This window comes from Podarcis filfolensis, assembly GCF_964270895.1.
Source record: "Podarcis filfolensis genome assembly, chromosome: 5".
Classification (NCBI taxonomy): Eukaryota; Metazoa; Chordata; class Lepidosauria; order Squamata; family Lacertidae; genus Podarcis; species Podarcis filfolensis.
The window spans coordinates 50,658,272-50,682,174 of record NC_139608.1 but is presented as its reverse complement, the minus strand read 5'-3'; the positions used below and the strand labels follow the sequence as shown (position 1 = coordinate 50,682,174).

General features: G+C 40.7%; 1 protein-coding gene across 1 annotated transcript in view; it reads left to right on the top strand.

The window, feature by feature from the left end:
• Positions 1–23,903, top strand: part of GFRA1 (GDNF family receptor alpha 1) — a 183,388-nt gene that overhangs the window by 1,860 nt on the left and 157,625 nt on the right. The window contains exons 2-3 of the mRNA XM_083616723.1: positions 1,071–1,373; positions 2,959–3,042. Of these exons, the coding sequence (XP_083472849.1) occupies positions 1,071–1,373; positions 2,959–3,042 (387 nt within the window). The remainder of the gene's footprint in view (positions 1–1,070; positions 1,374–2,958; positions 3,043–23,903) is intronic.

The following is a 23,903-nucleotide window of genomic DNA, read 5'->3' as shown; positions in this document are numbered from 1 at the left end:
GGCTTTGGCAAACATCCTTTGACAGGGACAGAGTGCTCATCAGAAGATCAGAGGAGATCTCAACTATCTGTTAGCAAGTTGGAAGGGAAACTTTCAAACCATCTCAACCTTGGCAACTTGCTGAGAAGGGAAGTGGGGACGTTTATGCATGAGATGGATGGTTGCATCTTCTGTTGGGGAAAATGGTTTATGCCACAAATCTGCTCTGTTTTGACAATAGGCATGATGTACAAATGTGTGTGTGCATGCCTGTGTTTCCATAAGCGAGAAAAGAAATGCGGTAAGGAAGGAACTGGGGTGGCTACGGTCTGCTTTGACTGCTTCCGTGAAAAGTCCTGGATGGAGAGCAATACCAGAACAAAACCCTTGTCAATTTGTACCTTTCCTGTAGAAAGTATGGTAATCACAGCCTTTTAAAGAGATCTCTCTCGCCTAGCTGTTCACGACTGTCATTAAAATCACAGCAAACCCTTTGTGAAAACTGAGAGCAAGCACTTAACCCACTGTTGCTGCTCTCAGCAGCGCATGAAGGAGAAGAGCATTGAATTGAGAGAGGGAGTAGATCTTTTACTCCACAAGTGAACCCCTGTGGTTTGTCTTGTAAACTGAAGTAATCTGGGAATTCCTGGTCTGGCTGTAGTTAATCCAATAAAATTAAATGAACACTTTTCTGGGAATACAGTAATGTAAAGTCCAGGATCCAGGTGTAGCAAAAATTCAGTTACGTTCCCAAACTCTTTTGATGCTGGAGAAACTGGCTGTGTAATAGGGAGGGAGAACCTCTCTGTATGTTCTATTGGGGCATTCGTTTTGTAGGGATGCAGTTTTAAGTACTTGATTTGTAGGGGGGGGGGTATGGAAGGAAACTGGATTTTCTGTTGGGAAGCTCTGTTTCCCTCCTCCTCTACTATGCTTGATGGGGGAGGAAAGGGAGCTCGAGTAAAGCATTCACTCCCTTGCTTTCCCCAGTACAATTATTTATGTCCTTTTAGAGTCCCTCCTAAGTTGGCATCTCTTGTCTGCACACAGCCTCAAATGTGTTTTCTTCTCCTCCTTCTCTTTGAATGTAGAAGTCCTCTTGTCTGCAGAAGTGAGCGGGCTGCTTGGAGGGGAACGCCTGGATTGTGTGAAAGCCAGCGACCAGTGCCTCAGGGAGCAGAGCTGCAGCACGAAATACAGGACACTGAGGCAGTGCGTGGCAGGCAAAGAGAGCAACTTCAGTCGGGCGACAGGCCTGGAGGCAAAGGACGAGTGCAAGAGCGCCATGGAGGCTCTCAAGCAGAAATCTCTCTACAATTGCCGCTGCAAGAGAGGCATGAAGAAGGAGAAAAATTGCCTACGTATTTACTGGAGCATGTACCAAAGCTTACAGGGTACGTTACATAACAATGAACCATTCCACACTCTCCCCCTCACTTTCTGATTAGCATGGGGTTCCCCACCTCTGCCCCTCTGATCTACCATGAGCTGACCTTGTAATTCTCGTTGTGTTCTAAGGACCTTTTCCAGCCACCCAGGCAGAGCAGCTGTTGCTGCTGCAGTCGCCTGTTGTTGGGAAATGCAGGATAAAAGATTTCCTCCAGGGGGACTCAGCTGACCTTTGTAAACTGAAGTCAAAAGATTAGGGCATTAGGTACTTTACTTCTCTACCCCAAAGGTTCCTCAGCACTTGTTAATGAGATCAAACTTCACAGGGTTGAGGGGTCACTCCTCACCCACTGTGTCAAACTGTAATTAATTGTTTCCTAACTGACCCGAAAAGTTACACAGGGTCTTCATTTTAAAAGCGGCCTCCTTTCCACTTGTGTACTTACGTAAGCATATGGCTTGTAGGATTGTAGATACTTTAGGGAAAAGGGTCCAGATGAAGAGAACCTACTAATTGTTCACTGTTTAGAGTATTGAACTTGACAAAATGTCCATTGATTCCTGATGCAGCAAGACAATACAGTATTGGAATCTGACTCTGTTGATTTGGGAATTTAAGACCCAGTTCTGTTGTCCTTGATATGTTTTATAATATCTCTTCTAAAGCTTCCACACCTGTGGCACCTAATTGAAATCAATATTTTAGTCAATGACAACACTGAATAATTTAATGGCTTTGGATTTATTGGTTTTAGCTTTCACACTAAATTATACCTATTACTGGCTAGTCTCTACTGGATATTACATCCTCTCACTTTTAAAAGAGAGTGGCTGCTTTTACTGGGCACGTCTGTACTGAAGTAAGTCCCAATGAGTTCAGTGGGGCTTACTCCCAGGTAATTATGTGTAAGATTGTAGCATTTGATTCAGTTTCATTGGTTCCCCTTGACCCAAGTAAGGGAAGATAATATCTAAATGCAAAGTAAGTCACAACTCTGAATATATGGGAATTTACTTAATAGTCTTATAACCACACCACACCACAAAACTTCCCTCCCCTTGTATCTCTTGAAATCAGGATTATTTCAGGTAACCACCTGTTCCATAATCATTCCATGTCATGGTGGAGGAGGAAGAGGAGCTATTGGCAAAATACTTCTCTCCTGAAGCTTCTGTAATGTAAAAGAAACCAGATTTTAACACTAGCTTCTTAAGAATAAGTGATATAGGATGGGAATGAAAAAAGACCTTCCCTCATTATTTTAGACTATATGCTGGGGTGATGGAGCATGATGCTATTTAGCATTTGTCTTCACTACAGCCACAGGAGGGAGGTGATAGTTCTGCGGAAGCTATATTTCTATGGTAGAATCACTAACCCTACAGCAAAGGGTACAAGAAGATGGGGCAGGCCTAGGTTTTGGAGAAAGGGCCTGGGGAGGAAGTGGTGACCCAGTTGGGGCAAATAAGTAATGGCTGGTTGGATTTGTATGTTGAGCTTTATAGGCTGGAACTTCTGGTTGTATTGAGGTTTCAGAAGGTAGTAAACATGGGAGAAAAACAAAGCATTTTTTTTTCCATTGTCCTTAGGGAATGACTTGCTTGAAGAGTCGCCTTATGAACCAGTTAACAGCAGATTATCAGACATATTCAGGCTAGCACCAATTGTATCAGGTAAATGGATTTATGTTCCTTTTTCTGAACTGTGGGCTACTAGCTAACTTTCAAAATTGCTTGTGAGGTTGTTTAATAATGTATTTCCTTCCATTTCAAAATGAGCACAACTGGTTCTGTAGTAAATGTAAGTTATAGTTTGGGTACCTATGGAAAAACCATATGGGCATACTGTACCACGAATTCTACTTTCACGCATGGTACAGTCCTACACAGGTTTCATTGGATGTTCAACTCGACTGTGTATAATGGGGGTTGATTGCTAGTAAGTGTGTTTAGGATTGTAGCCCAAGATTCCAATCCTAAATGCATTTAGTTGTGTGTGAGCCCCACTGAAAGCATTGGGACTTATGTCCAAGTAGAAATGTATAGGATTGCAAATGTATTGATGTGAGCTCAATCACTGTTTGTCCATTATAAATGCCTGACTCTTTAATAGACAGACTGGGAGAGATTGCATATGCCTATATCATCTTTGGATGACTGTAGCATCAAGTGATCACATCAGTTTGTGAAACAGTCATCCCAGACCAAATACCACATACAGAGCATTCAGATCAGCTGACATCAACTCAAATACAGTCCATACATTAATTTGTGAATCACCAAGTACTAAGACATCCAGTGATGAACACATATTGTGTATGAATAAGATATGTGTCACTGGTATTTATTGGAAATTATGTTTTACTTTTTGTTCGGCATAAGTAGCTATTGTTAGACTGCTGCATGCAGTGTATAAATGATCAATACTTCTTGTAACCTTGCATTTTTTACTTCTTATATTGTGTTATTGGGGAAAAGAAGTGTGGGGGGGGGAGGCTAAGTACACCTGCAGGTGGCAATCTAATTCTCTGCCTCCAGAATTTACAGTGCAACACCAGGTGGTTAACATGGCCTGTGTAGATTACCTCGTTTGACACTTAAGCACTTAAGGCAAATGAAATAATTCCCTATCGCTTCTGGGAGAGGAAAAAATGAGTGTCTCCTTTATAATGATTTTTAAAAACTGCTTGCATAAATGATTCGTTTTCTCGTTGTTCTTTCAGCAGTTTTGCTTTCAAAAGTCTCTCCTTGTATGATAATCCTTAGCAAGTCTAGTACTTTCTCCTTTATGGAATGGGACTGGATGCATTTGTGCTTCCAAATTTAAATTACATTTCTTGTGGATAAGAAATATTTACTGACACCATATATTTTAGGCATTGCCACAATCTTGCAGTCTGTTACATTCAACTACAGAATTCACTTTATCCACAAAATAGGACATTTCTGTTGAAAACTGGTAATACAGTACCTGAGATACCAGCCAATATAACATTTGCATGTTTGCACTTAAACTCACTGCTCAGTTCCTTGGGTGAAGACAGGAACTGTGTTGGCTAGACTGTGAAATGGTGGGGAGGGAGGAGAGACCTAAAATATTAGAGTAGCAGAGTGCCAGGATAAATGGTGTAGAGAGGAAATGGTTTCTTGAAGGCTTTCCAAATAAGTAATATATGACAATTTCATCTGAATAGGCCAATGCAAACTTTGCAAAGTGAGCTCTTAATGTTCCTTTAAATCAATTTAAGATCAATGTTTATCTGCCTTTTAAAATTAATTTGATCAGAACATAAGCTTCTTTTCTGCCTTAGTTCTGATTTCTTTTTCTTTTTTAGCAAAATGGGAAGGAGTGGGTTAGAGGTGTTTTATTTAGGTGTTAGATTCCTGGAACTTGGTGCAACAGTGATTATAACTGATAAGTATGATCTACTTAGGCAAATTGGATCTGTTCAGTATTCCTCAGTCTGGTATTTCCACACATTCAGTAGAAGTTAGAGATGTGCAGGATTAGTTTTGGAAAGAATCACGAAGAAGTTTCATTAGCTTAAGCTTTTTGATGAATGTGTATGTATATGTGTGTGTCATGTTTTGTTTGTGTGCGTGTGAGAGAGAGAGAGAGGTGTGTTCATTTTCTCAAAATCAAAGGCATAAATAATATTGCTTGAAGAATGTGGTTGATTTTTCCAGTAATAAATATGTATTTATCAGTTTGGAATAAAAAATTATTGTAAGTCTGCTTCCTTTCTTGTACACATATATAATTAGTTCATGCAGTGTATTTTCTACTTCACATAATTTAGTTATTGTTGAGTTGACAACTTCCAGTATCTGGTGCACCATATCTTTGCTCTAGCCATGATATTTCATATTAACTCTTGGTTTGCCAAAGGCACAGTTTTTGTTGAAGGTCAATAAAAGCACCAAAGGAGCTAAATGAAGTTTAATATCTGTTATTTTTTCACTTTTTATAACAATAATTTTCCAGAATTTCTGTGCTAATTCACTTGACCACAACATATGAAGATAAGTGTCTTTTTATACTTCTAACTATAACCTGGTTATAAAGCTATTCTAACAGATTGGTAGTCTTGAACAGCAGTAGATACCTCTTAATTATACTTTACTGTGCAGCTAAGGTTAAATTATCAAACCCTTGCATGTACTGTACTCTTTCCACTTCACTGCCTATTTAACCAGGGTACCAGAATTTTTGTGCTGTATTCTCTGATTTTGATTTTTGCTGATCTGATTAGCAAACTTGCTTAAGGCAGGGCTTATATCTGCTCTTCTGCCAAACCTGGTCAGTGTTTACATATTAAGCATACTTCAGACAATGCTTTCTCTTGTTTGGGTTATATATAAGTATAACTGAGGTCAGATGTTGGCCCTTTTATAAGACAACAATTTTGTGTGCCTTCTGTGTAGCTTTTCCTTACTGTGCTCAGAACAAGCTTCTTAATAATTTATTTGATGCAATTTGGGAACTATCCATAACTGTCTTTTGGAACAATTGTGGAGTGAACAGTAGACTGATGAAAATGAATTGTTCACTCTTCTTACTTAGTGCATGCTTCTTTAATAAATGCAAGTTATGATTTTCCGGTGTCAGATATATGATGAGCTTAGCAGTTCTCATACTTGTGTGTGTGTGTTTGTGTGTGTGTGTGTGTGTATTGTTTTTTACTGACTGCGTGGTTGCTTTAGCTGTAGTCAGAAGTGTATGCTGCTGCAGTTGAAAGGCACATTGTGCTAAGCAAATAGGGCACAGTTATGCAGCTTTTGATTTTAGAAATTATTTACTTTTCCATGTGGAGGGATATAGTTGGTAAGAGTGAAGGAGGCTGGACTGTGCAGACTGCTTTTATATTAATGTGGAAGGGGACAACAGCATTTGCACCAGCCCTCCCCAACCTAGTTCCCTCCAGATGTTTGGAACTACAACTTCCATAATCCCTGACCATGGATCCAAATCATCTAGGCTGTGGAAACATCTAGAATGGGGAAGGTTGTGTAAAGTAGGGGTGTTGAAGTATTTGTGGACTACAGCTTCTGTCATCCTTGACCATTTGTTGTGCTGGCTAGGGCTGATGGGGATTGTAGCAAACAACATCTGGAGGGACTTTGAATTAGTTCTGAGACTTTAGAGTCAAGTCCTACAAATGTGTGGTAAAGTTGTTGTTTTTAAACCTGAACAGTCTTTCAAATATAGAATTCTAGAATTTTGTGTTTGAATGGACATGTTGTGGAAGGAAGTGGGGTATAGCTAGGTGTTGTGGAGAAATGGCCTCCTTTAATATGTCCTCTCATAACTTTTATCCTGCATCTACCTGAAATACAAGGCCAATGCTTGAAACAAGACTTGTCTGGCATCCTTTCCATTATCCTGTCTATGGACCACATGTCCTCTGAATTAAGGATTTTCAAGCTGTGCAGAACTAGACCCCAACTTACTTAATTCTTGTCTTCAGAATTTGGATATGCGGCAGTAAAGTACCAGGAGTTATCTTCCAAGTATACTTCAAATTAGATAGAATATTTCTCCTTTTTACCAAGAAAACCACACACTGAATGTCCTTTATTATTACTTATTATTTATTGAATTTATATACTGCCCTGTACCAGGAGGTCTCAGGGCAGTTCTCAGTAGCTGCAGTAGGTCTGTTTCCTTTGGTGTGGTCATGGTACTTCTGTGAATGGAGAAGGCACATGAGTCTTGCAAATTATTATGATTATTTATTAAATTTCTATACCACTCTATACCTGCAGGTCTTATGTGTTGGTCTTTCCCACCTGATCACCACTAGGCCAGAAGGGATAACTCTGTGGGGAAAAAGCCGTGTGATCTATCCCATTCATGTAAAGACTTTCTACACATACAATCCCCAGTGGCAAAAAATAGCGCCAAGTGGCTTCATGCTGCTGTGGATGCGAGAGGAGAGGGCTTTTAAATTCACCCCATTTTATTCTGATGCATTAATTTCAATACTTACTGCCAACAATCTGGCAGTCCTGCTGAAGACGTCTATTAATGAAAACAAACCAATAAGTAATGTCAGCAAGGGATATCCAGGTAGACTTCCATTTAAGTATGGGCTTCTTAGATAGCTTGATCAGCTCAAACTGTACTTGCATGTAAATTTGGCAATGGCTGCTTGGCATCCTGACCAGTTTTGCTTGGAGCCAGTTGACAGGCGTGGCAAAAACATAGGCAGAAATGCACATGACTTGTGCCCGCTGGTCTACCAGAACTTTTGCCACATGAATGAACTGTCACTCTGAACCTTTATAGCAGGATGTTGTAGGACTGCAACTCCCATCATCTGTTACCATTGGTCAAACTTGGACATCAAACTTCAGCTCGAAGGCGACAGATTAGTGCCTGCAAGGCAGCAACCCTTCTTTATTGGCAATAATTGCTTACTGTGGTGGTCCCTGACTATTTAACTCTAGTGAGGAAAATAATGGCAATTAGGTATAAGTTTGGGTTTTTCTGTCCTACTGAATGTTGGATGGCAGCTGCAAGACTCATTTGGGAAGGAATTTTTATGCATGGTGACCAGAGTCTTTTTAGTGTCGTTTGCAGTGGCTGATGCAGCATGAAATTGAACAGGCCCACTGAGTGGGTGCACACACCTGTACACATTTCTAGATCAGAGGCAGCATCCAGTGGATCAACTTCTGATACAAGTGTGAAATCAAATAATCAGAAATACAGAGGTGGGTTGTAGATTGTGCTGTGAATTAAAAATGAAGATATATTCATCTACTTTCGTATTGCTTTTATACAATTGAGCTGGGATATTGTGTGATAACAGTTGGGGGTGGGTGGTTTAGAATGCAGGAGTCAGAGCTGGAAGGGGGCTGTGCATATGTATTTTCATTGTCAAAAAATTATTCTGGAAACTTGATATGGTGGGGAGCTTGCTCTTACAATGCTACTGCGTTGGCACACAGGCAAAACATAGCTTTTAATAGTAGCATTATTGTGCCATTATATGCCTTTCTAAAAATAATTACAACTCAAGATGTACAGAACATAAGAATTCTTACCAAAGTCTTTTCAGTAGCAAAGCATATAAAGTTTACATTTTTGATTATCATTACGAATGAGAAACTGGTTACTCGCTGGTGGTGGCAGATCTTGATACCTAACATACAGTGGTACCTTGGGTTAAGTACTTAATTCGTTCCAGAGGTCTGTTCTTAACCTGAAACTGTTCTTAACCTGAAGCACCACTTTAGCTAATGGGGCCTCCCGCTGCTGCCATGCCGCCGGAGCACGATTTCTGTTCTCATCCCGAAGCAAAGTTCTTAACCTGAAGCACTATTTCTGGGTTAGCGGAGTCTGTAACCTGAAGCGTATGTAACCTGAAGCGTATGTAACCCGAAGTACCACTGTATTAGGAAGCAACAGATAATTAAAGATGTGTGAAATTCAAATATGTTAGATATGCGTACTAGAGAGTAAATTGATGTATAAATTTCACTTGCCTGAATATGCAAGGGTTAAAAGTCGGTAGAGTGGTGGAGCCATGCACACAAGCCCCACCCCAGTGTCCCCTTCACACACTGGCTCCTCTCATAATTTCATGTGTTCAGTGTGAAGGTGCTTAGGAGCCACTGTGCTGTCATGAATTGTGTTGAAGCAGGTTTCCCTATCCCTTCAGGGCTCTGAAACACATTCAGCCAAACAAACATAGAAGCCTCCTGCTTCCAGTATGCAAAAATCTGAAAGCGAGTCCACTTTTTGAGATTATTAGCATGTGTTCAATATGTTACTACTTTTCTGTAAAGTGTATCTGTGCGAACTGTTATTTTTTTATGTTTATACCTTTTCAGAAGCATTTTCATATTGTGTTGGTACTTTTCAGCCAAAGCATTTGTATTTTTGACTTACCTTGAAGGATGAGAGTGGATATGAGCTATGTTGTGGCATTGAGGATGGGCAAACCTAGTAAGGAGAGACTTGGGGGCGCTGGCCTCTTTTGGACCATCCTTCAGCCACCAATATTTGGGTTATCATTTCAACCAGCCTTCCATCCTGTCTAGTGCTACCGTTGCCAGATACCAAACAAGCTCATCATAAAATAACTCACATCCATAATTTGATGCTGAACACCTTACTATACCTTTCACCTTCATCTGGCTCTTGTCATATTTGTTTACCCTCCAGTTCTCCATCTCCAGTGATAAGTGTTGTGCTATGGGTCTATGGCTGTTGGAGAAATGGGAGATTTGCAGGGGATTGATATTTAAGAAGGGAATTCTCATGGGATGACACGATTAGAACTCCTTATGCCTGGTGATTTCTCACAGTTGCTTCAATCTCACTTGTCGCATACTTCAAATCTAAGGTAGGCAGAGTGAGTGCGGGAATCCTTTACCTGCAGAGCTTCCCTGGGAGTTCTTCATTATGGGGAAGTGGAAGGGGCTAATAGAGGACAAAACTAGAAGGTGTCTGTGATGAATCAGCTCAGTGGTGCAATTTTGAGAAAGGAGAAATCTTCGATAATAAATATGTTGTGGGCAATGACTGAGAAGGGCAGCAGCATAGGACATTTCTCTGTCTGGATCAGAAAAGGGGAAGTTTTATACTGCTTTCACTTTTTATATATTTATGAGTTGTTATAAAACTCATAACATTGAAAAAACAACAACTCCAAAGCAGTGCACAAGAATTTAAAAAATACGATGTAAACACCCAACAGGGATAGGATAAAATACAGTTTTACAGGGCCATAATAAGTAAAATACAGGGCACATGTCCTTACTCTAGGAAGGCTTTTGTAAACAAAAGGGCATTGGTTCATGTCTTGTGTCAGCAGAGAAAATATTCCAGAGTGCGTTCCACTATGCAAAAGGTCCTGCTCTGTGTAACTACAGAATCGGGATGATGTGGGAAATGATTACTCCCCTCCCCCAGCTTATTGACTTCCGCTTCTTTTTATGTAGGGGCATTAAGTAGACTAGGACCTGGAAGACCAGGGTTAAAATCAGCAATGAAACTCACTGTTTGACCTTGGGCAAGTACTGTTTCTCAGCTTAACCTACCTCAAAAGGTGGTTGTGAGGATAACGTGGGGGAAAGGAGACCCATGAATGCCACTTTGAGCTCCTTAGAGGAAAGGGGTCATGTAATACTGATAAATAAGATTTGGAATCCAGAAAAAAGCTCAGCCTAAAAAAGAATCTTGGGTACAACTAGGATATTCAGACTGTCAGGCTGATGGTGAAACAGGCTGCAATGAACATGGTCAGGGACTGGAACAGCCCAGCCTGGCTCACCACAAACCCTACGACTTTCTCTGCTCCCCTATGTGGGTTGGGGAACCTTCACAATGGGGGCTGAAAAGTGGTAAGTCCTAATACTGAAATGTCAGTCACATTGTTTTTCTACTCAGTGACACATGGGGGGAGCATTTTTGCAATAGGTGTGTGTTTGGATTAGGATTGACAGAATGGTGCAGACACCTGATTGACTAGAGAGCAGGAGATTGACAGAAATGTCTCGGCAAGCCTCTGTGAATTCCCCGAGGTAAATAATGTGTGTGGGACAGGCAGGTGTGTGCGGCTTTGAGATTTGGGTGGGGTGTTGTTTTTTATCTTGGCATTCTTATGGGAGAGCTGTGCTCTGGTAACCCTAATACAGAGCTGTCAAAACTGTGTTGCGATATGTTATTGGGTCAGCTGTGGTGTGTAGGTGTGTTGTGTGAACGCTCCCAGTGCTCTTCCTGGGGCTGGAAAGGGGCTAGTTTAACCTCTGGTTTGCTAGTAAAACTGAATTACTGTGTCGCAAAATGATGCATGTTTAAAAAGTGTGTCACTAACATGGAAAGTTTGGAAAGCTCTGCCCTAATAGAAGAGCTTCCAATGCTTCCCACACACAGTGTTGATGGTGGGGCTGCTCAGTGTGACCGATCCCTTTTTATGTGTTTATCTTGCTTGTGCGTAGCATGTATGAATAGGACTCTTGTGTCACTATTAATAGCAGAAGTTCTGCTGGTCTGAATGCAGCTATAATATTGGAAATGGTGTTGGTATCGTAGCTGCATTGTTTAGAACAGTCCTGTCTGTGTTGTAGTAACAACAACCAGAATATGCTTTTGACCTTGATGGCACCTTTTTGTCATACAAGTCAGGCGTCCATTTTCAAGTAGTTTTACATAAGAAGCTGATATGAATATGTGGAAGTGTTTGTGCCCACTGACATTTCTGACTGTAGATTCTGGTAGCAGAGGCAGCCAACTTTGCTTCCAGGCAGACAGCAATTATCAGCGTTGTGCATGGATGCTAGTAGCTGATGCCTTTTTGTGTGTGTGTATTTTGTGTGTGTGTGTGTGTGTGTGTGTAATCAGATTGATCCTTGCAGAGAAGGAAATCTTGTTGCTTGACCGCTCCAGCAACATGCTGTTTGCATACTTTGGGTTTACATAAGTTTCTTGGTTCTTATCTGAATATTTTATGTAATGTTGTGAGTTTCTTGGCCTTTTTTTAAAAAATGCAGTTACTCATGGAACATTTCCAGTGTCCAGTCTTCCTTTTCTGCTAATGCAGTTGCCTCTCACCATGAGGAAAGGGATGCTGTTGTGTCAATGACATGTCAAGCCTAAATTCCCCAGCTGAATGACCTCCAGATTATGAGGTGTGGGAGACTTTTGGATGGGTTACCCCTGGCTGCTTGGTTGTGTATTCATTGAATTTTGCAGAACAGAATATTGCTTCGGAAAGAGAGTGGGTGCAGGAAGACAGTAAGACAATCCAGAAAAAAGGTCACTTCTCTGTTGTTAAAACTTTGTAAATCGTGACTTGTAGATTGCGATGTGTTTACACTTTATAGAGTAAATATCTGGTTTTCCCCTGTCTTTTTTATTATACTATTTACAATTTACTGCCTTGAATTACTCTGGCATCAGTTAAAGAGTTTGCAGCATACATCAACTGTTGATGGTTTGTTAGGAACACAAACACAAAGTGTGTGTGTTTTAATAAAAACAAATAAGATTTCTTGTATATTTTAAGAGGCAGTGTAAACAGGCTATTCTGGGATTAATCTTGCTTAAGCTTTGGGAAAGAATATTGTTCTAGTATATAAATTTTAGAAGCATGATTTCATGAACAGTTTTTGCTTTGCTGCAGAGCAGTTTTTCCACAGTAAACTTGACAATTGTTTGTGTGTGTGTGTGTGTTTTCATATTAGCATTTTGCTAACATTGTAAAATGAGCAACATGGCAGTTTTCTGTAGCTAAAACTCATGCAATTACTTGGAATCATTGCTATTGAAATAAGTCATTAACACAATTTCAGTTATTTACTTGCTCAGAAGCACTTAAATGGCAGAGTCGAGTGAATGAAAGGCAATTTTTGCAAATGTCAAGTTACTGTCCTATGTAGACTGCTCTCCCGCTACAAATGCAATGTAAGAGATATGCAGCACAACACAAAAAAATGTAATGGCAGAAAAATAGCCCATTTTGGCTTTAGAAATGTGTAGAAGTGACAGGTTTTTTAAAAGAGCGGATGATATCAGACAATTTGAGCAGCAGAGATGCATCCTTGCCCTCAAAATCTACATGAATCCTATTACTCTCTAGTATCCAAAAATTACATTTTTCCATTAAAGTTTTGACACCAGCTACTGAGGTGCAGAAGATGTTTCTGATTACTTTTTTTAAAAAAAACCCTTGTCTGTAATGCCTAGTGCTCAGGCTTGGGTTATGTCAGCATAGAATTCTCCATGCTTTCTTAATCAAGTGTCCATCTTCATTGCCCTAATGGATAATTCCATTGATTTCACTTGACATTATTTTTCCCCTTCTGCTGTTCATTCCTTACTCTTTTAAATCCAGGCTTAGTGAACTCCCATCAGTTCTTTGGGAATTATCTCTATCTAATTACTCCAGATCCATAGTTCCTTGTGCCTTTGGTTATGTATTGTCATTGATTGTAGCTGCCACAGATAGAGCTCTCCATTTTGGCCCTCTTCCATTTTGAGTTTGTCTGCTATCATCTCTTGGGCTTCCATTTTGCCTGCAGTGATTAACTGGCAAGTTCTAAGAAATTAGGCTAGAATGCCTTTGCAGTACTGACACTCTCTGTTGCTGGCTTTCCCAAACTGGTTCCCTTCAGAGTTGGACTCTCAGCTCTCCATCAGTTCCAGCCAACAGGGCCAGTGGGCAAGGATGATGAGAGATGTAGTCCAAAACATCTAGACGGTACAAGTTGGGGAAGGCTGTTTACTGAAATGAAGAAGAAGAAGAAGAGTTTGGATTTGATATCCCGCCTTTCACTCCCTTTAAGGAGTCTCAAAGCGGCTAACATTCTCCTTTCCCTTCCTCCCCCACAACAAACACTCTATGAGGTGAGTGGGGCTGAGAGACTTCAAAGAAGTGTGACTGGCCCAAGGTCACCCAGCAGCTGCATGTGGAGGAGCGGAGACGCGAACCCAGTTCCCCAGATTACAAGACTACCGCTCTTAACCACTACACCACACTGGCTTTTCCAACACAATGGAAAAGAGAGTGCCCCAGCCTCTTATATATTGGCCTGGGAACTCTTTGAGGATGCATAAATCAAATCTCCTCCATTTCCTATTCCAGTTAATGCAGCACTCTGCCACTCATTAATTATATGAGCTATGGAACTCCTGGGCACAAGAGAAATGCTACGGCAAAGAATATAGGAATTTCCAAATATGGATTAAGATAGTCATAGAAACTGATGTCAGTATTTGCAGCTGATTGTGCCAAGCTCTACCTCCATCTGCCCACCATTTTATGACTAGTTTAGCCTTCACCACAATTTTGTGATTGGTGGGCCTCAGTAAAGAGATTAAACTTGGGTAGTCTCTTGCTTGCTGTCTCTTGTATCAATGCTCAGAGCAAGATAATTTGCAGATCTGCATGGTTTACTTCGTGTTTAGATGTTACTAAATAAACATATTCCAACTAAAATTTCTGTTGTGCCCTAACAACATTAAAGCTATTCAGATATCAGTAATTTAAGTATGGATATTTTATGATAAAACACTGACCCTTTTTTTTAGATCAGTAGGGAACTGATCTAATTTTTGGGAGGAGACAAGACATTTGGAGTGTTGTTATGGGAGAAGTAATGCTTTTCAACGCCAAAGCCACAAAAGGTGCTACCTGCCCATTGGCTAGCAAAATTAAAAATATTATTGCATAGATATATAAATATGTAGAGTTTAACAGAGATGAACACTTAGCAGATTTACATTAGTGATACCTAAAGTGGCAGATTAAAATAATCTCAAGATTTCTGCAGAAATGCTAATCAAGCCCATTGATAATTATTAATAATTATGGATGCTGCTTGATTAAGCAGAAGAAAAGCTATTCAATTTTTCACCTTTTAAAGCTTTCGGAATGAAGTTCTGATCAGGAAAGCAATCCTACATGCTTATTTACATTGAACTGGTGTTGTTAACTTTCATGTGCATAACTGGATGTGGACCCATTTGGGTCTGTGGAATCCTTGTTAATTGTCATTGATGGGTACATAAAAGATGGCGCGTTTGCAAACTCTCCATGAATGCACCACAGATGCTGTGCAAGATTGTGTGAAAGGGTGTGTTTGGAGTAAAGAGAGAACCCTTAGAGCGGAATAGTTGTAGCTCAGTGGCAGAGCCCATGCTTTGCATGCAGAAATCAAACAGTTCTATCTTTTAGCAGGGCTGTTACAGACCCTGAAGGGCCACTGCCAGTCAGGGTAAACCTGACTGGGAATATTTTTTTTCCTATAAAGGACTGTATACCCACAGGAAAATGAGCTGCCAGAGCCAAAATTTGGGTGCAGCCAGGAATGGGATCTAAGAAGCAGCTACGTAGAAGACAAATATAAAATGGTCTTCTGTTTTTGTGATTTATAACAACATTCAGATATGAATCCTAGATGTGCTCCTGCTTATGACAAGCTTCATTTAGAAAAAAGGATCTTTTTGCCTCGTTTCCTCTTACTGCAGCCTTTCTCTCTTCCCCCCATCTCTCATGTGTGCGTGCGTGCATGGCACACACACACAATCAGGTATGCAACCAGGGTGCACAGTGCAGAAGGTTTCTTGGGCATGCTGATGGGTGCAGTGCTGCACACAATGGAATCCATCGATCCCCTGGCCCAGCCAAGAAGATATTGATACAGATGCTGATGCTATACTTATGTCCATCTCATTCTCCAGCAGACTAGGCATGGGGGATAGGCACTTTGAAAAGGCTTCGTTTGGTAGGAACAAAGTGCCCAAGAACATTGCCAATCTGAGAGCTCTGTTGCATGCACTTCTCCCTGGACAGATCCTTGCCATCTGCTGATTGCTCTCCCTTGTTTCCCCTCAATCAGAAAAATACAAGAGAGTAGTGCAGACGCAGCCAAGAGGTACAGAAGAATCACTGCAGGAGCTAAATTTTGGAGGGGTGGGGCTGGCCTATCAAGTCTCTTGTGTAACCTCTTCATGATGGGGATGAGGACAGCAAGCAGTGCAGCCACCTCATGGTGGAAGGAGGAAAACCTTCCATCTTCTCTAGTGGAAGGAGGAGAACCACCAGAACAGGCTGTCTTGGGGTACTAGATGACATTTAGCTGTGGGCCAGATTTGGCGCAGGAGCCGGGTGCTTCCCACCCCAGGCGTAGATACCAACGGATCTGTGGTCTGACTTGGTATAAAGCCGTTTCCTGTATCCCCAGCTTATAATAAACGTTTCAATAAAGACTTACATCCCAACATTGTCATGTAGTCAAAGTGAGGGGGTCAAAGCTGACATCTTTCCCCTTGCAAATTAATAAAAAGATTTTAAGGGACAGCAAAGGTATTTCCTCTTATAGAAAGTCATGAAAATGATGTGTGCTCTTATATTAATTGAAGGAGACAGAGAAAATGTGGCATTATTTTATTTGGCTGACAGCCATCTCACTTAATTTTAGTTTTCTTAAAAGTGAAATGGAGACTGCAAAACATGAAATGTTCAGATAGCTGATGAAGTAAATGGCTTTGATGCTTGGAGAGGTCAAATTTTATGTGTTTCTAAGCAAGCATTCCCCAAGGCAGACGATGTGCAAGATGTCTCTTCCTGTTGTTAATGCCCCACCTTCACAGAAGAAAATTAAAGAGGATACTATGAGGAAGATGACTATGGCTTTAATCTTATCTGTAATTTTGGTGTTGAAATCGTTGGCAGTTTGGAGAAGTGGGGTTTATTTGACAGCTTTGTAGTGCCTACTGTCAGAGGGGCAGGGGGAAGACTTGAGTTGATCTATAGTTGTGCTCTAGGAGAGATGTGGGAAAGAAAGCAATGATTTCATAATGTTTGCTGTGACTAAGTGGAAGTTTTATAGTTTTTATTTTAGTTCATGCAGTTTTAGGTTCCCTTTCAAGCAAAAATCGTAACGTTTCCATTCCAACAGCTGCAAGCCTGAATAAAACTATTTTTAAAAAGAGAAAAATTAAATAGAATAATTCATTACATTGGTTCTTCATTTAAGAAAAAGCCATTGAGCAACCTGGCTGCTGAATTCCACACCAGCTGAAATTTCTGAACTGTCTTCAGAGGCAGCCCCACGTATAACATGTTGCAGTAATCTAACTTAGATGATACCTTGATTGCAGACTGAGTTCTTCATGGTATATGGCACATCCTTCCAAGAAGAGGAAACTGTCTTATACTGGTGGCACTGGTATTTCATTATGTTTCCCTTCTGTCTTGTATGGATATAGACCAGACACGGTCCAGTTTAAGATGTTTATTCCAAATGATCTTGACATCCCTTGAGCTTTCCTCAAGGGCAATAGTCACTTGGTAAGTTTTGCACAGACTATATATGGTCCATTTTAAAGTGCTGTTTCTCATCCTTTTTATTGATACATTTCATACAATTTATATATACCCCTTGAATGTAAAAAACCTCGGGCCTACAAGGAAGGTGGAAGACTACCAGGCAGAGGAGATGCAGCTGGGTGGGAATAGATTCAGTCGTCTCAAACAAATTCATTTACTGTGAATTTGTTTTCATTGTGCCCCGATAAACTTATGTTAATTTTGTATAATTATCAGTGAAATGCACATTTAAAGAGCCTGAACATCTTCTCCAATATGTACAGTACATCCACACAGTGTTGTTGGCACAATAAGACTGTGACAGAAACATTTACTCTGGAGCACACTGATGAAAATTGGAAGGTACTACATTGACTTTTGGGAGCTTTGGTGTTTCTGGACCGCAGACAAAACCCTGCACAGCAGGGTTTTTTATTTGTTATTAGCCTTTTTAATAACACTATAATTATGCTTTCCATAGTTAACTGGTGCATAATTTAAATATGCTTACATTTCTGCAAAATGTCAGGTTTCTTCTTTCGTTTTTTAAAAAAATGATCAGTTAAGTTACACTGGTAATTGTGTGTGTTCCCTTTAAAGAGTTTTAATTAGGCATTTCAGAGTTAATTTATAGCAGGCCAGGAATGGTCACAGTTGGCTGGCTAACTTTGGTTTATGTCCTTCAGTGCCTCTGTCACAGCTTCACAGTATGTAGGTAACTTTCATTAATGCTAATGGAGCTTAAGCTTGTAAATTCTTCATGGTATCAATAGGAGAGTAGATTGCTTTTTATTTCATTTATAGAAAACTCTAAAAGTAATGGGCTGTGGAACTACTTTTATAAATCAATCCCTTTTCAAAGCCTACAAAACAGTAATACACTATTGTTCCATTTTGCCTTATTCCAAAATTAAGACTGCAGTCCCAAGCATATTTACTTACTTCCAAGTCCCACTGGCATCAAAGAGCCTTCCAATTAATATGCTTGGGATCAGGGTGCAAATCTGCAGAACCCCAGCACAAACAAGAGATTACTATTCATTGCTTTAAATGAGCAAGAGATTTAAATATGTGCATGTAATCCCATAGATGAAAGAAAACTAAACAAAAGGCATATCAAGAAGCTAATCAATAAGTAACTATACCCAGGACAGTGACTTGAGGCAAAAGAAATTGATTTGGTAAATAGCAATTTTTCCTCTCAAGCTAAACTCAGTGGGATTTTTAGAAAACAATTGCAAAAGACCGTAATGCAGGCTATAATCAGTGTCTTGGCCAAAGTACTGTAAACAGAAGGAAATTAAGATGCTGTCATTTAAAAGAAGGCTTTGATTTACAAGTTGCTGAAATTATTTTCCACAGACCAAAGAGGACAAATGTTTTCCCCCACTCCTTCAAACAGTAAAGTGCACTAATTTAATAGCTTGGGATTTCGTTGTGGGAATTAATATTGAAGTAAAGTGTTTCTGGGCACTTGATTTACTCTGAAATCAGAGTGACAACAGAATCCGGGAGATAACTGCAGGACGGTTTGGTGCTATGTGAATTCATGGTGGCCAGAGAGGCCACAGCTCTGCTCCAGTAAGCCACATTTCCATCTTACTGCGGACCTGGGCACAGTGTTTCTCCCATGGATAAAAGATGGATGTATTGACAGGATAACAAACTGACACTACAACTTTATGGGATTAAAAATTGGCCAAAACTTTATTGATTACAGATGTCAGTAGGCTTTGAGTATGTATCCTGAATTTGCCTTAAGATTGAAAGCAGAGATTTTGGTCAAGGTCATGCCTGGGTTAAGGACCATCTCGAGTTGCAGGTCGACTAAGCTGACACTCCCCAAGCTGCAGTTGGAATTTCTATGATTCATCTGCCCTCTGCTTGGCTTCAGGACAGAAACTTCTGTCCTTTACTATAGACCCTTTTACCGGGCTACACTGTGGTTTAGCACCTGCATAGGGTTCGGGTGATGCACCAAATCAGCCCCACATCCAGTATTAGACTCCATCTAATGCCTTATCCACTGAAAGTTGTGATGATTGCTATGAGGAAGGCAAAACCCTCAAGTGGGCCCAGTTTGAGTGGAGGCAAATTCCTTCCCAGCCCTGAATATGGTGACCATTTAGAACAACAGCTAGGTCTTGGAACCATAGAACCAAAAGAGCAGTATATAGGTTGGGCGGGAGGGTTGCCATTCTGCCAGCTGCACTGGTTCAAATGTTTCCACAGTGGACTGGAGTGAAGACTTCACCCTGATCTGCTGCTCAAGCTCCACACACCCCCTCCCCCGCTCAGGCCATGATTGGCCAATTCAAATGAAGATTTTGGTGGGCAATCCCACAAGCCCTCACAGCCAGCCAAGGAGAATTCCAATGGCCAGCTGCAAGGGGAGAATGTTTTCTTTGTGCCCTGGGAAAGCTACGCCAGGCCCCAACTGTTGTCCACCCAGAATTGGGGTAAGACTGAGGAAGGAGCAAAAGAGAAACATGCCTGTAGTTCATACTTCACCATAGTTTGGCTTAGTGTTACATGCAAACTGGCCCCTAAAGAACATGAGCCATGCTGGATTAGACCAAAGGCCCATGTAGTTCAGCATTTTGCTCTCCAAATAGCCATGGGATACCTATGGGAAGTCCACAACCAGGATATGTTTGAAATAACTCTTTCCTGCTCACAATCCCCAGATACTAGTATTCAGTGACATGCTGCCTCTGATACTGGAGGTAATATATCACCATCATGAGTAGGAGCCATTGATTAGTCCATGATGACCGTCCATGAATTTTACAGCTGCCGAAGTTGGCTATTATCGTCTTGTGACAGTGAATTCCAAGTTAAACTATGTGTTGCTTTTATCTCTTAAATCTCCCACTTGGTTGATCTTAGGTTTTAGTATTATAAGAGTGGGGGCAGGGGGAGGGAAGGACACCCTCTCCTTATCCACTTTCTGCACACCGTGCATTATTTTATATACCTTTATCCTCTCCTCTCCCCAGCTCACCTTTTTTCTTTTCTAAACTAAAAATCCCCAAATCTTTTAATCTTTTCTCATTGGGGAGTTCTTCCAAATCGTTGGTCACCTGGTTGCCCTTTTTCCAGTTCGATAATACCCTTTTTGATAGGAGGTGACCAGAACTGCACATGTATACCAGTTATGATTGCACCATAAATTTGTATGAAGGCATTATGACATTGGCAGTATTATTTTCAATACCTTGCCCAATTACCCTTAGCATAGAAACCATTTCCCCCCACAGCTGCCACACACTGATATTTATATCAAGTTTTTGATCATGACTCCAATATCATTTTTTCTGGCCAATCACCAGTTCAGACCCCATTACTAGATTTAGGGTTTGTTTGTTTGTTTTTCTTCCAGTGTGTGTATCACTTTATGCTTGCTTACATTGAATTGCATTTGATATTTTAATGCCTGTTCACATAATTTGGAGGGACCCTTTTGAAGCTGCTTACAGTCCCTGTTCATTTTACCACCATGAACAAACTTTGCTGCTCATTCCTAACTATTTATGAACAAGTTAAAAAAAGCACATAGTCTTGGAGAGCCCAACTTCTTATATATCTATATTTTGAGAACTATGTTTATTCCTATTTTCTGCTCCCTAATCTGTAACCAATAACTGATTCATAAGAGGACATGTTCTGACTCAAGAGTCTCTGGTAAGGAAGCTTTTTGAAAGCTTACCATGAAATGGCTACTGGAGTGTCTATTCACCTGCTTGGGTTCAGAAAATACTGTCTGTGGTTAGGATGCAAGCTTTTCAGGGCAATGCAAGCCTGAGTACAACCGATGAAGCATGCCTACTTCTAGAATATTTAAGACAGAAAGGCCAGGGGCTTATTTTCAAAATGTAAATTTTGTAAACATATGCAGAGATGCAGAACAGGTGGTAAGCAAATCATTTTTTTGCACGCAGTTGTGCCATCTGCCTACAACCTGATCGTAATCACTTTTTTAAAAAAATGTGTATGTGACAAAATTGGGCATGGGCCCATGTTTGATTTTTAAAATGCAATTGTTAAATCCCATTTAAGTTGTTCTAGGAACAAAGACCAAATAGAAACTTAGAACAAATAAAGATTTGAGCTGTCAGCTTTGTATTGACCAATTATTGCTTGACCACATGGGGATGTAAGAGGCTTGACTGCAATTGGGATGCACATACCCTTTACAAAAACAGTATAGTATCATTTATAGTGCAGTCCCATGCATGTCTCCTCAGAAGTCAGTCTCATTGAACTTAATGAGATTTACTCTCAGACAAGTGCGTAAATGACTAAAGCCTTAATTTGAAAATTTGGAGGGTTTAGACATTTGACTGTAACAAAGTTGTCTGCATATACAGGATAATAAAATAGTATATGGAAATAGTAGTGTACGTGTTGACAAACAAGACTTCTGTGCACTGCTCCTGCATGAACTCGTTCCACCCCACTCATTCCCATGGAAAAGGAAGCCGCACCCCAACATCATTTAGGAAGAAAAAGTCATGCTTGTAGTTTCTACCCAGAAACATTCAGCCATTCTTCATTTTTTGATTGTGTGCAACCTCTGCTTCCTAGCAGAAGCCTTGCTTGTCAAGTAGCAAGGGGCTGAAAAATTCAGCTGGAACAAGTTACTAGACAAGCTGTCAGGTAACAACTGTTGCGTGTTGAAGTCAAGTCAAAAGAGGTAGCTTCTAGTTCACCAGCATTCAGTGAAAGCTGCCAAGGTAGCTCTGTCAATTGCATTTTTGACTTTATTGTTTGGAGCTATGATATTAGTGCTTTTAGATGTAATACTGTTGGCTGATGGTCAAGGCAAGCAAGATGGGACCATTTCACGGGCGGGGAGAAGGTTGTAAATTCATTTGTAACCTGACTTTTTCTTAAGGGCAAAGATTTCTCCTTATTTCAGAAAACACTTCTAGCAGTTTTTACCCAAATTTCTAATAGTGGAAGAAACGTTGTTCCTTCTGACCTATTCTGTTCTTTTCTACTGCTCGGTGTCTTTTGTCATTGTGGAGAAACTCATTGGGGCTAAATGTTTTATCTCCTCATTTCCAAAATAAATGTTGAAAGGGTAGAGGAAGGCCACCTCTATAAATAAAATATCCCGTCTATCAACAGCATATAGAAGGATTTGATTTGGAGGTGGTGGTGGTAAGGGTTTTGCTTTTCAAAAAAAGTGCCTGTGATTTAAGCATTCAGTGGGCTGCCTTCTAGCTGTGACTCCCAGGTGCGTGCTTATAAAACCGTAGCAGCATGTTAGAGGTGTCACTTTTTGTGCTTTTATGTTAGGCATGTTTTAGTTATAAAGCAATATTAGCTTGCGTTCAGCAAAGAGAGTATTCTGTTATGAGAATGTTCACACTGGTGGACTGCACATACTCTCTTGCTTTCACTTTGAAACCATTCTCCAAACAGGAAAGATGTGTGCCTTGGGGAAACCTTGCAATGACAGTGTTCATGCACTGATGAGAACTCTGCTCCCTGCCCTGATACAATCATGTATAATTTTTATTTAATGCATTTTTATCAAGAGACGTAATGTAGTGCCACTGCTAAGACAATAAGGACCCAACTGCACTCAACATTAAAAGCAGTACCAAAGGGGGGGGGGGAAGCAGTACCGAATCAATTTAAATAGTTATAACTTCCCCTAAAGAACCCTGGGAACCATAGCTAGTTAGAGGTGCTAAGCATTGTTATGAGACTTCCAGGCCAGGCATGGGTGGGGTGTCATTGCTCACTTGGCTTCCTAAAGCTGTACATCGCCATCAGTTACAAAGTGGAGGAGGGGCAAGGTGGCAGGGAGCTGCATGGGGGGGGGGGGAGCACACAGCTGGTTGGCTTTGCTGTTGCATTAACACTCCCCCTTTTGGTAACTTGAAATGACTCACTGTATTGAAAAGCCAGGTGATCAAGACCATTCTACCCTCGCTGTCCTAAGTGCTACTGATCCAGGCACAGAAATGTGAGGACTCTATGAAGCTAGCTCAGTTAACTATTTTGTGTTACATATTTCTGGATGACTGCTTGCAGTTTGGGAAAAGTTAAATGCTTTTGAACTTGAATGTTGGTAGTCAATACTTGGCTCCCTCCATCAGAATGTTAAGAAATTTCCCATGTAAGAGGAGCCCTGTTAGCCAGAGGTCCATCTGGGCAAGGATTCTTTTCTCACAGTGGCCAACCAGATGCCTATGGAAAGGCCACAAGCAGAATATGTGTGCAGCTGCATTCTCCCCACTTGTTATTGCCAGCGACTGATATATGGAGGCACATGGCCTCCAACAGCAACGGTAGAATATAGCCATAGTCATCTTTTTGCTGTTTCATTGTACATTATATCTCAAAAAGATACGTGAGCCTGCTGGTGCTTTGTTCCATTGTCCTTTGGTGATGTCATATGTGTTCCTGGCTTTTGAAATGCTTATGGGAAGTAGATAGGATTCCTAGGCCAGGAGTGCTCTGTTTCATTCTTTTGGTGGCTGTTGATCAGGAAGCCCCAAGTATTCTAGAAAGTGTTACAAAGTCAGTTCAAGTCATCACTGAAATACTGGCATCATCATCACAGTCCACAGCAAACCACTCCTAATTATCAATTGCTCCAAAGAACATGGCTCAGCAGAATTCTGCCATTCAATGAACCAAAGTTATCTCCGTCAGCAACCTTTACTTAAATCTTCCAAGAGACATTTTATTCAA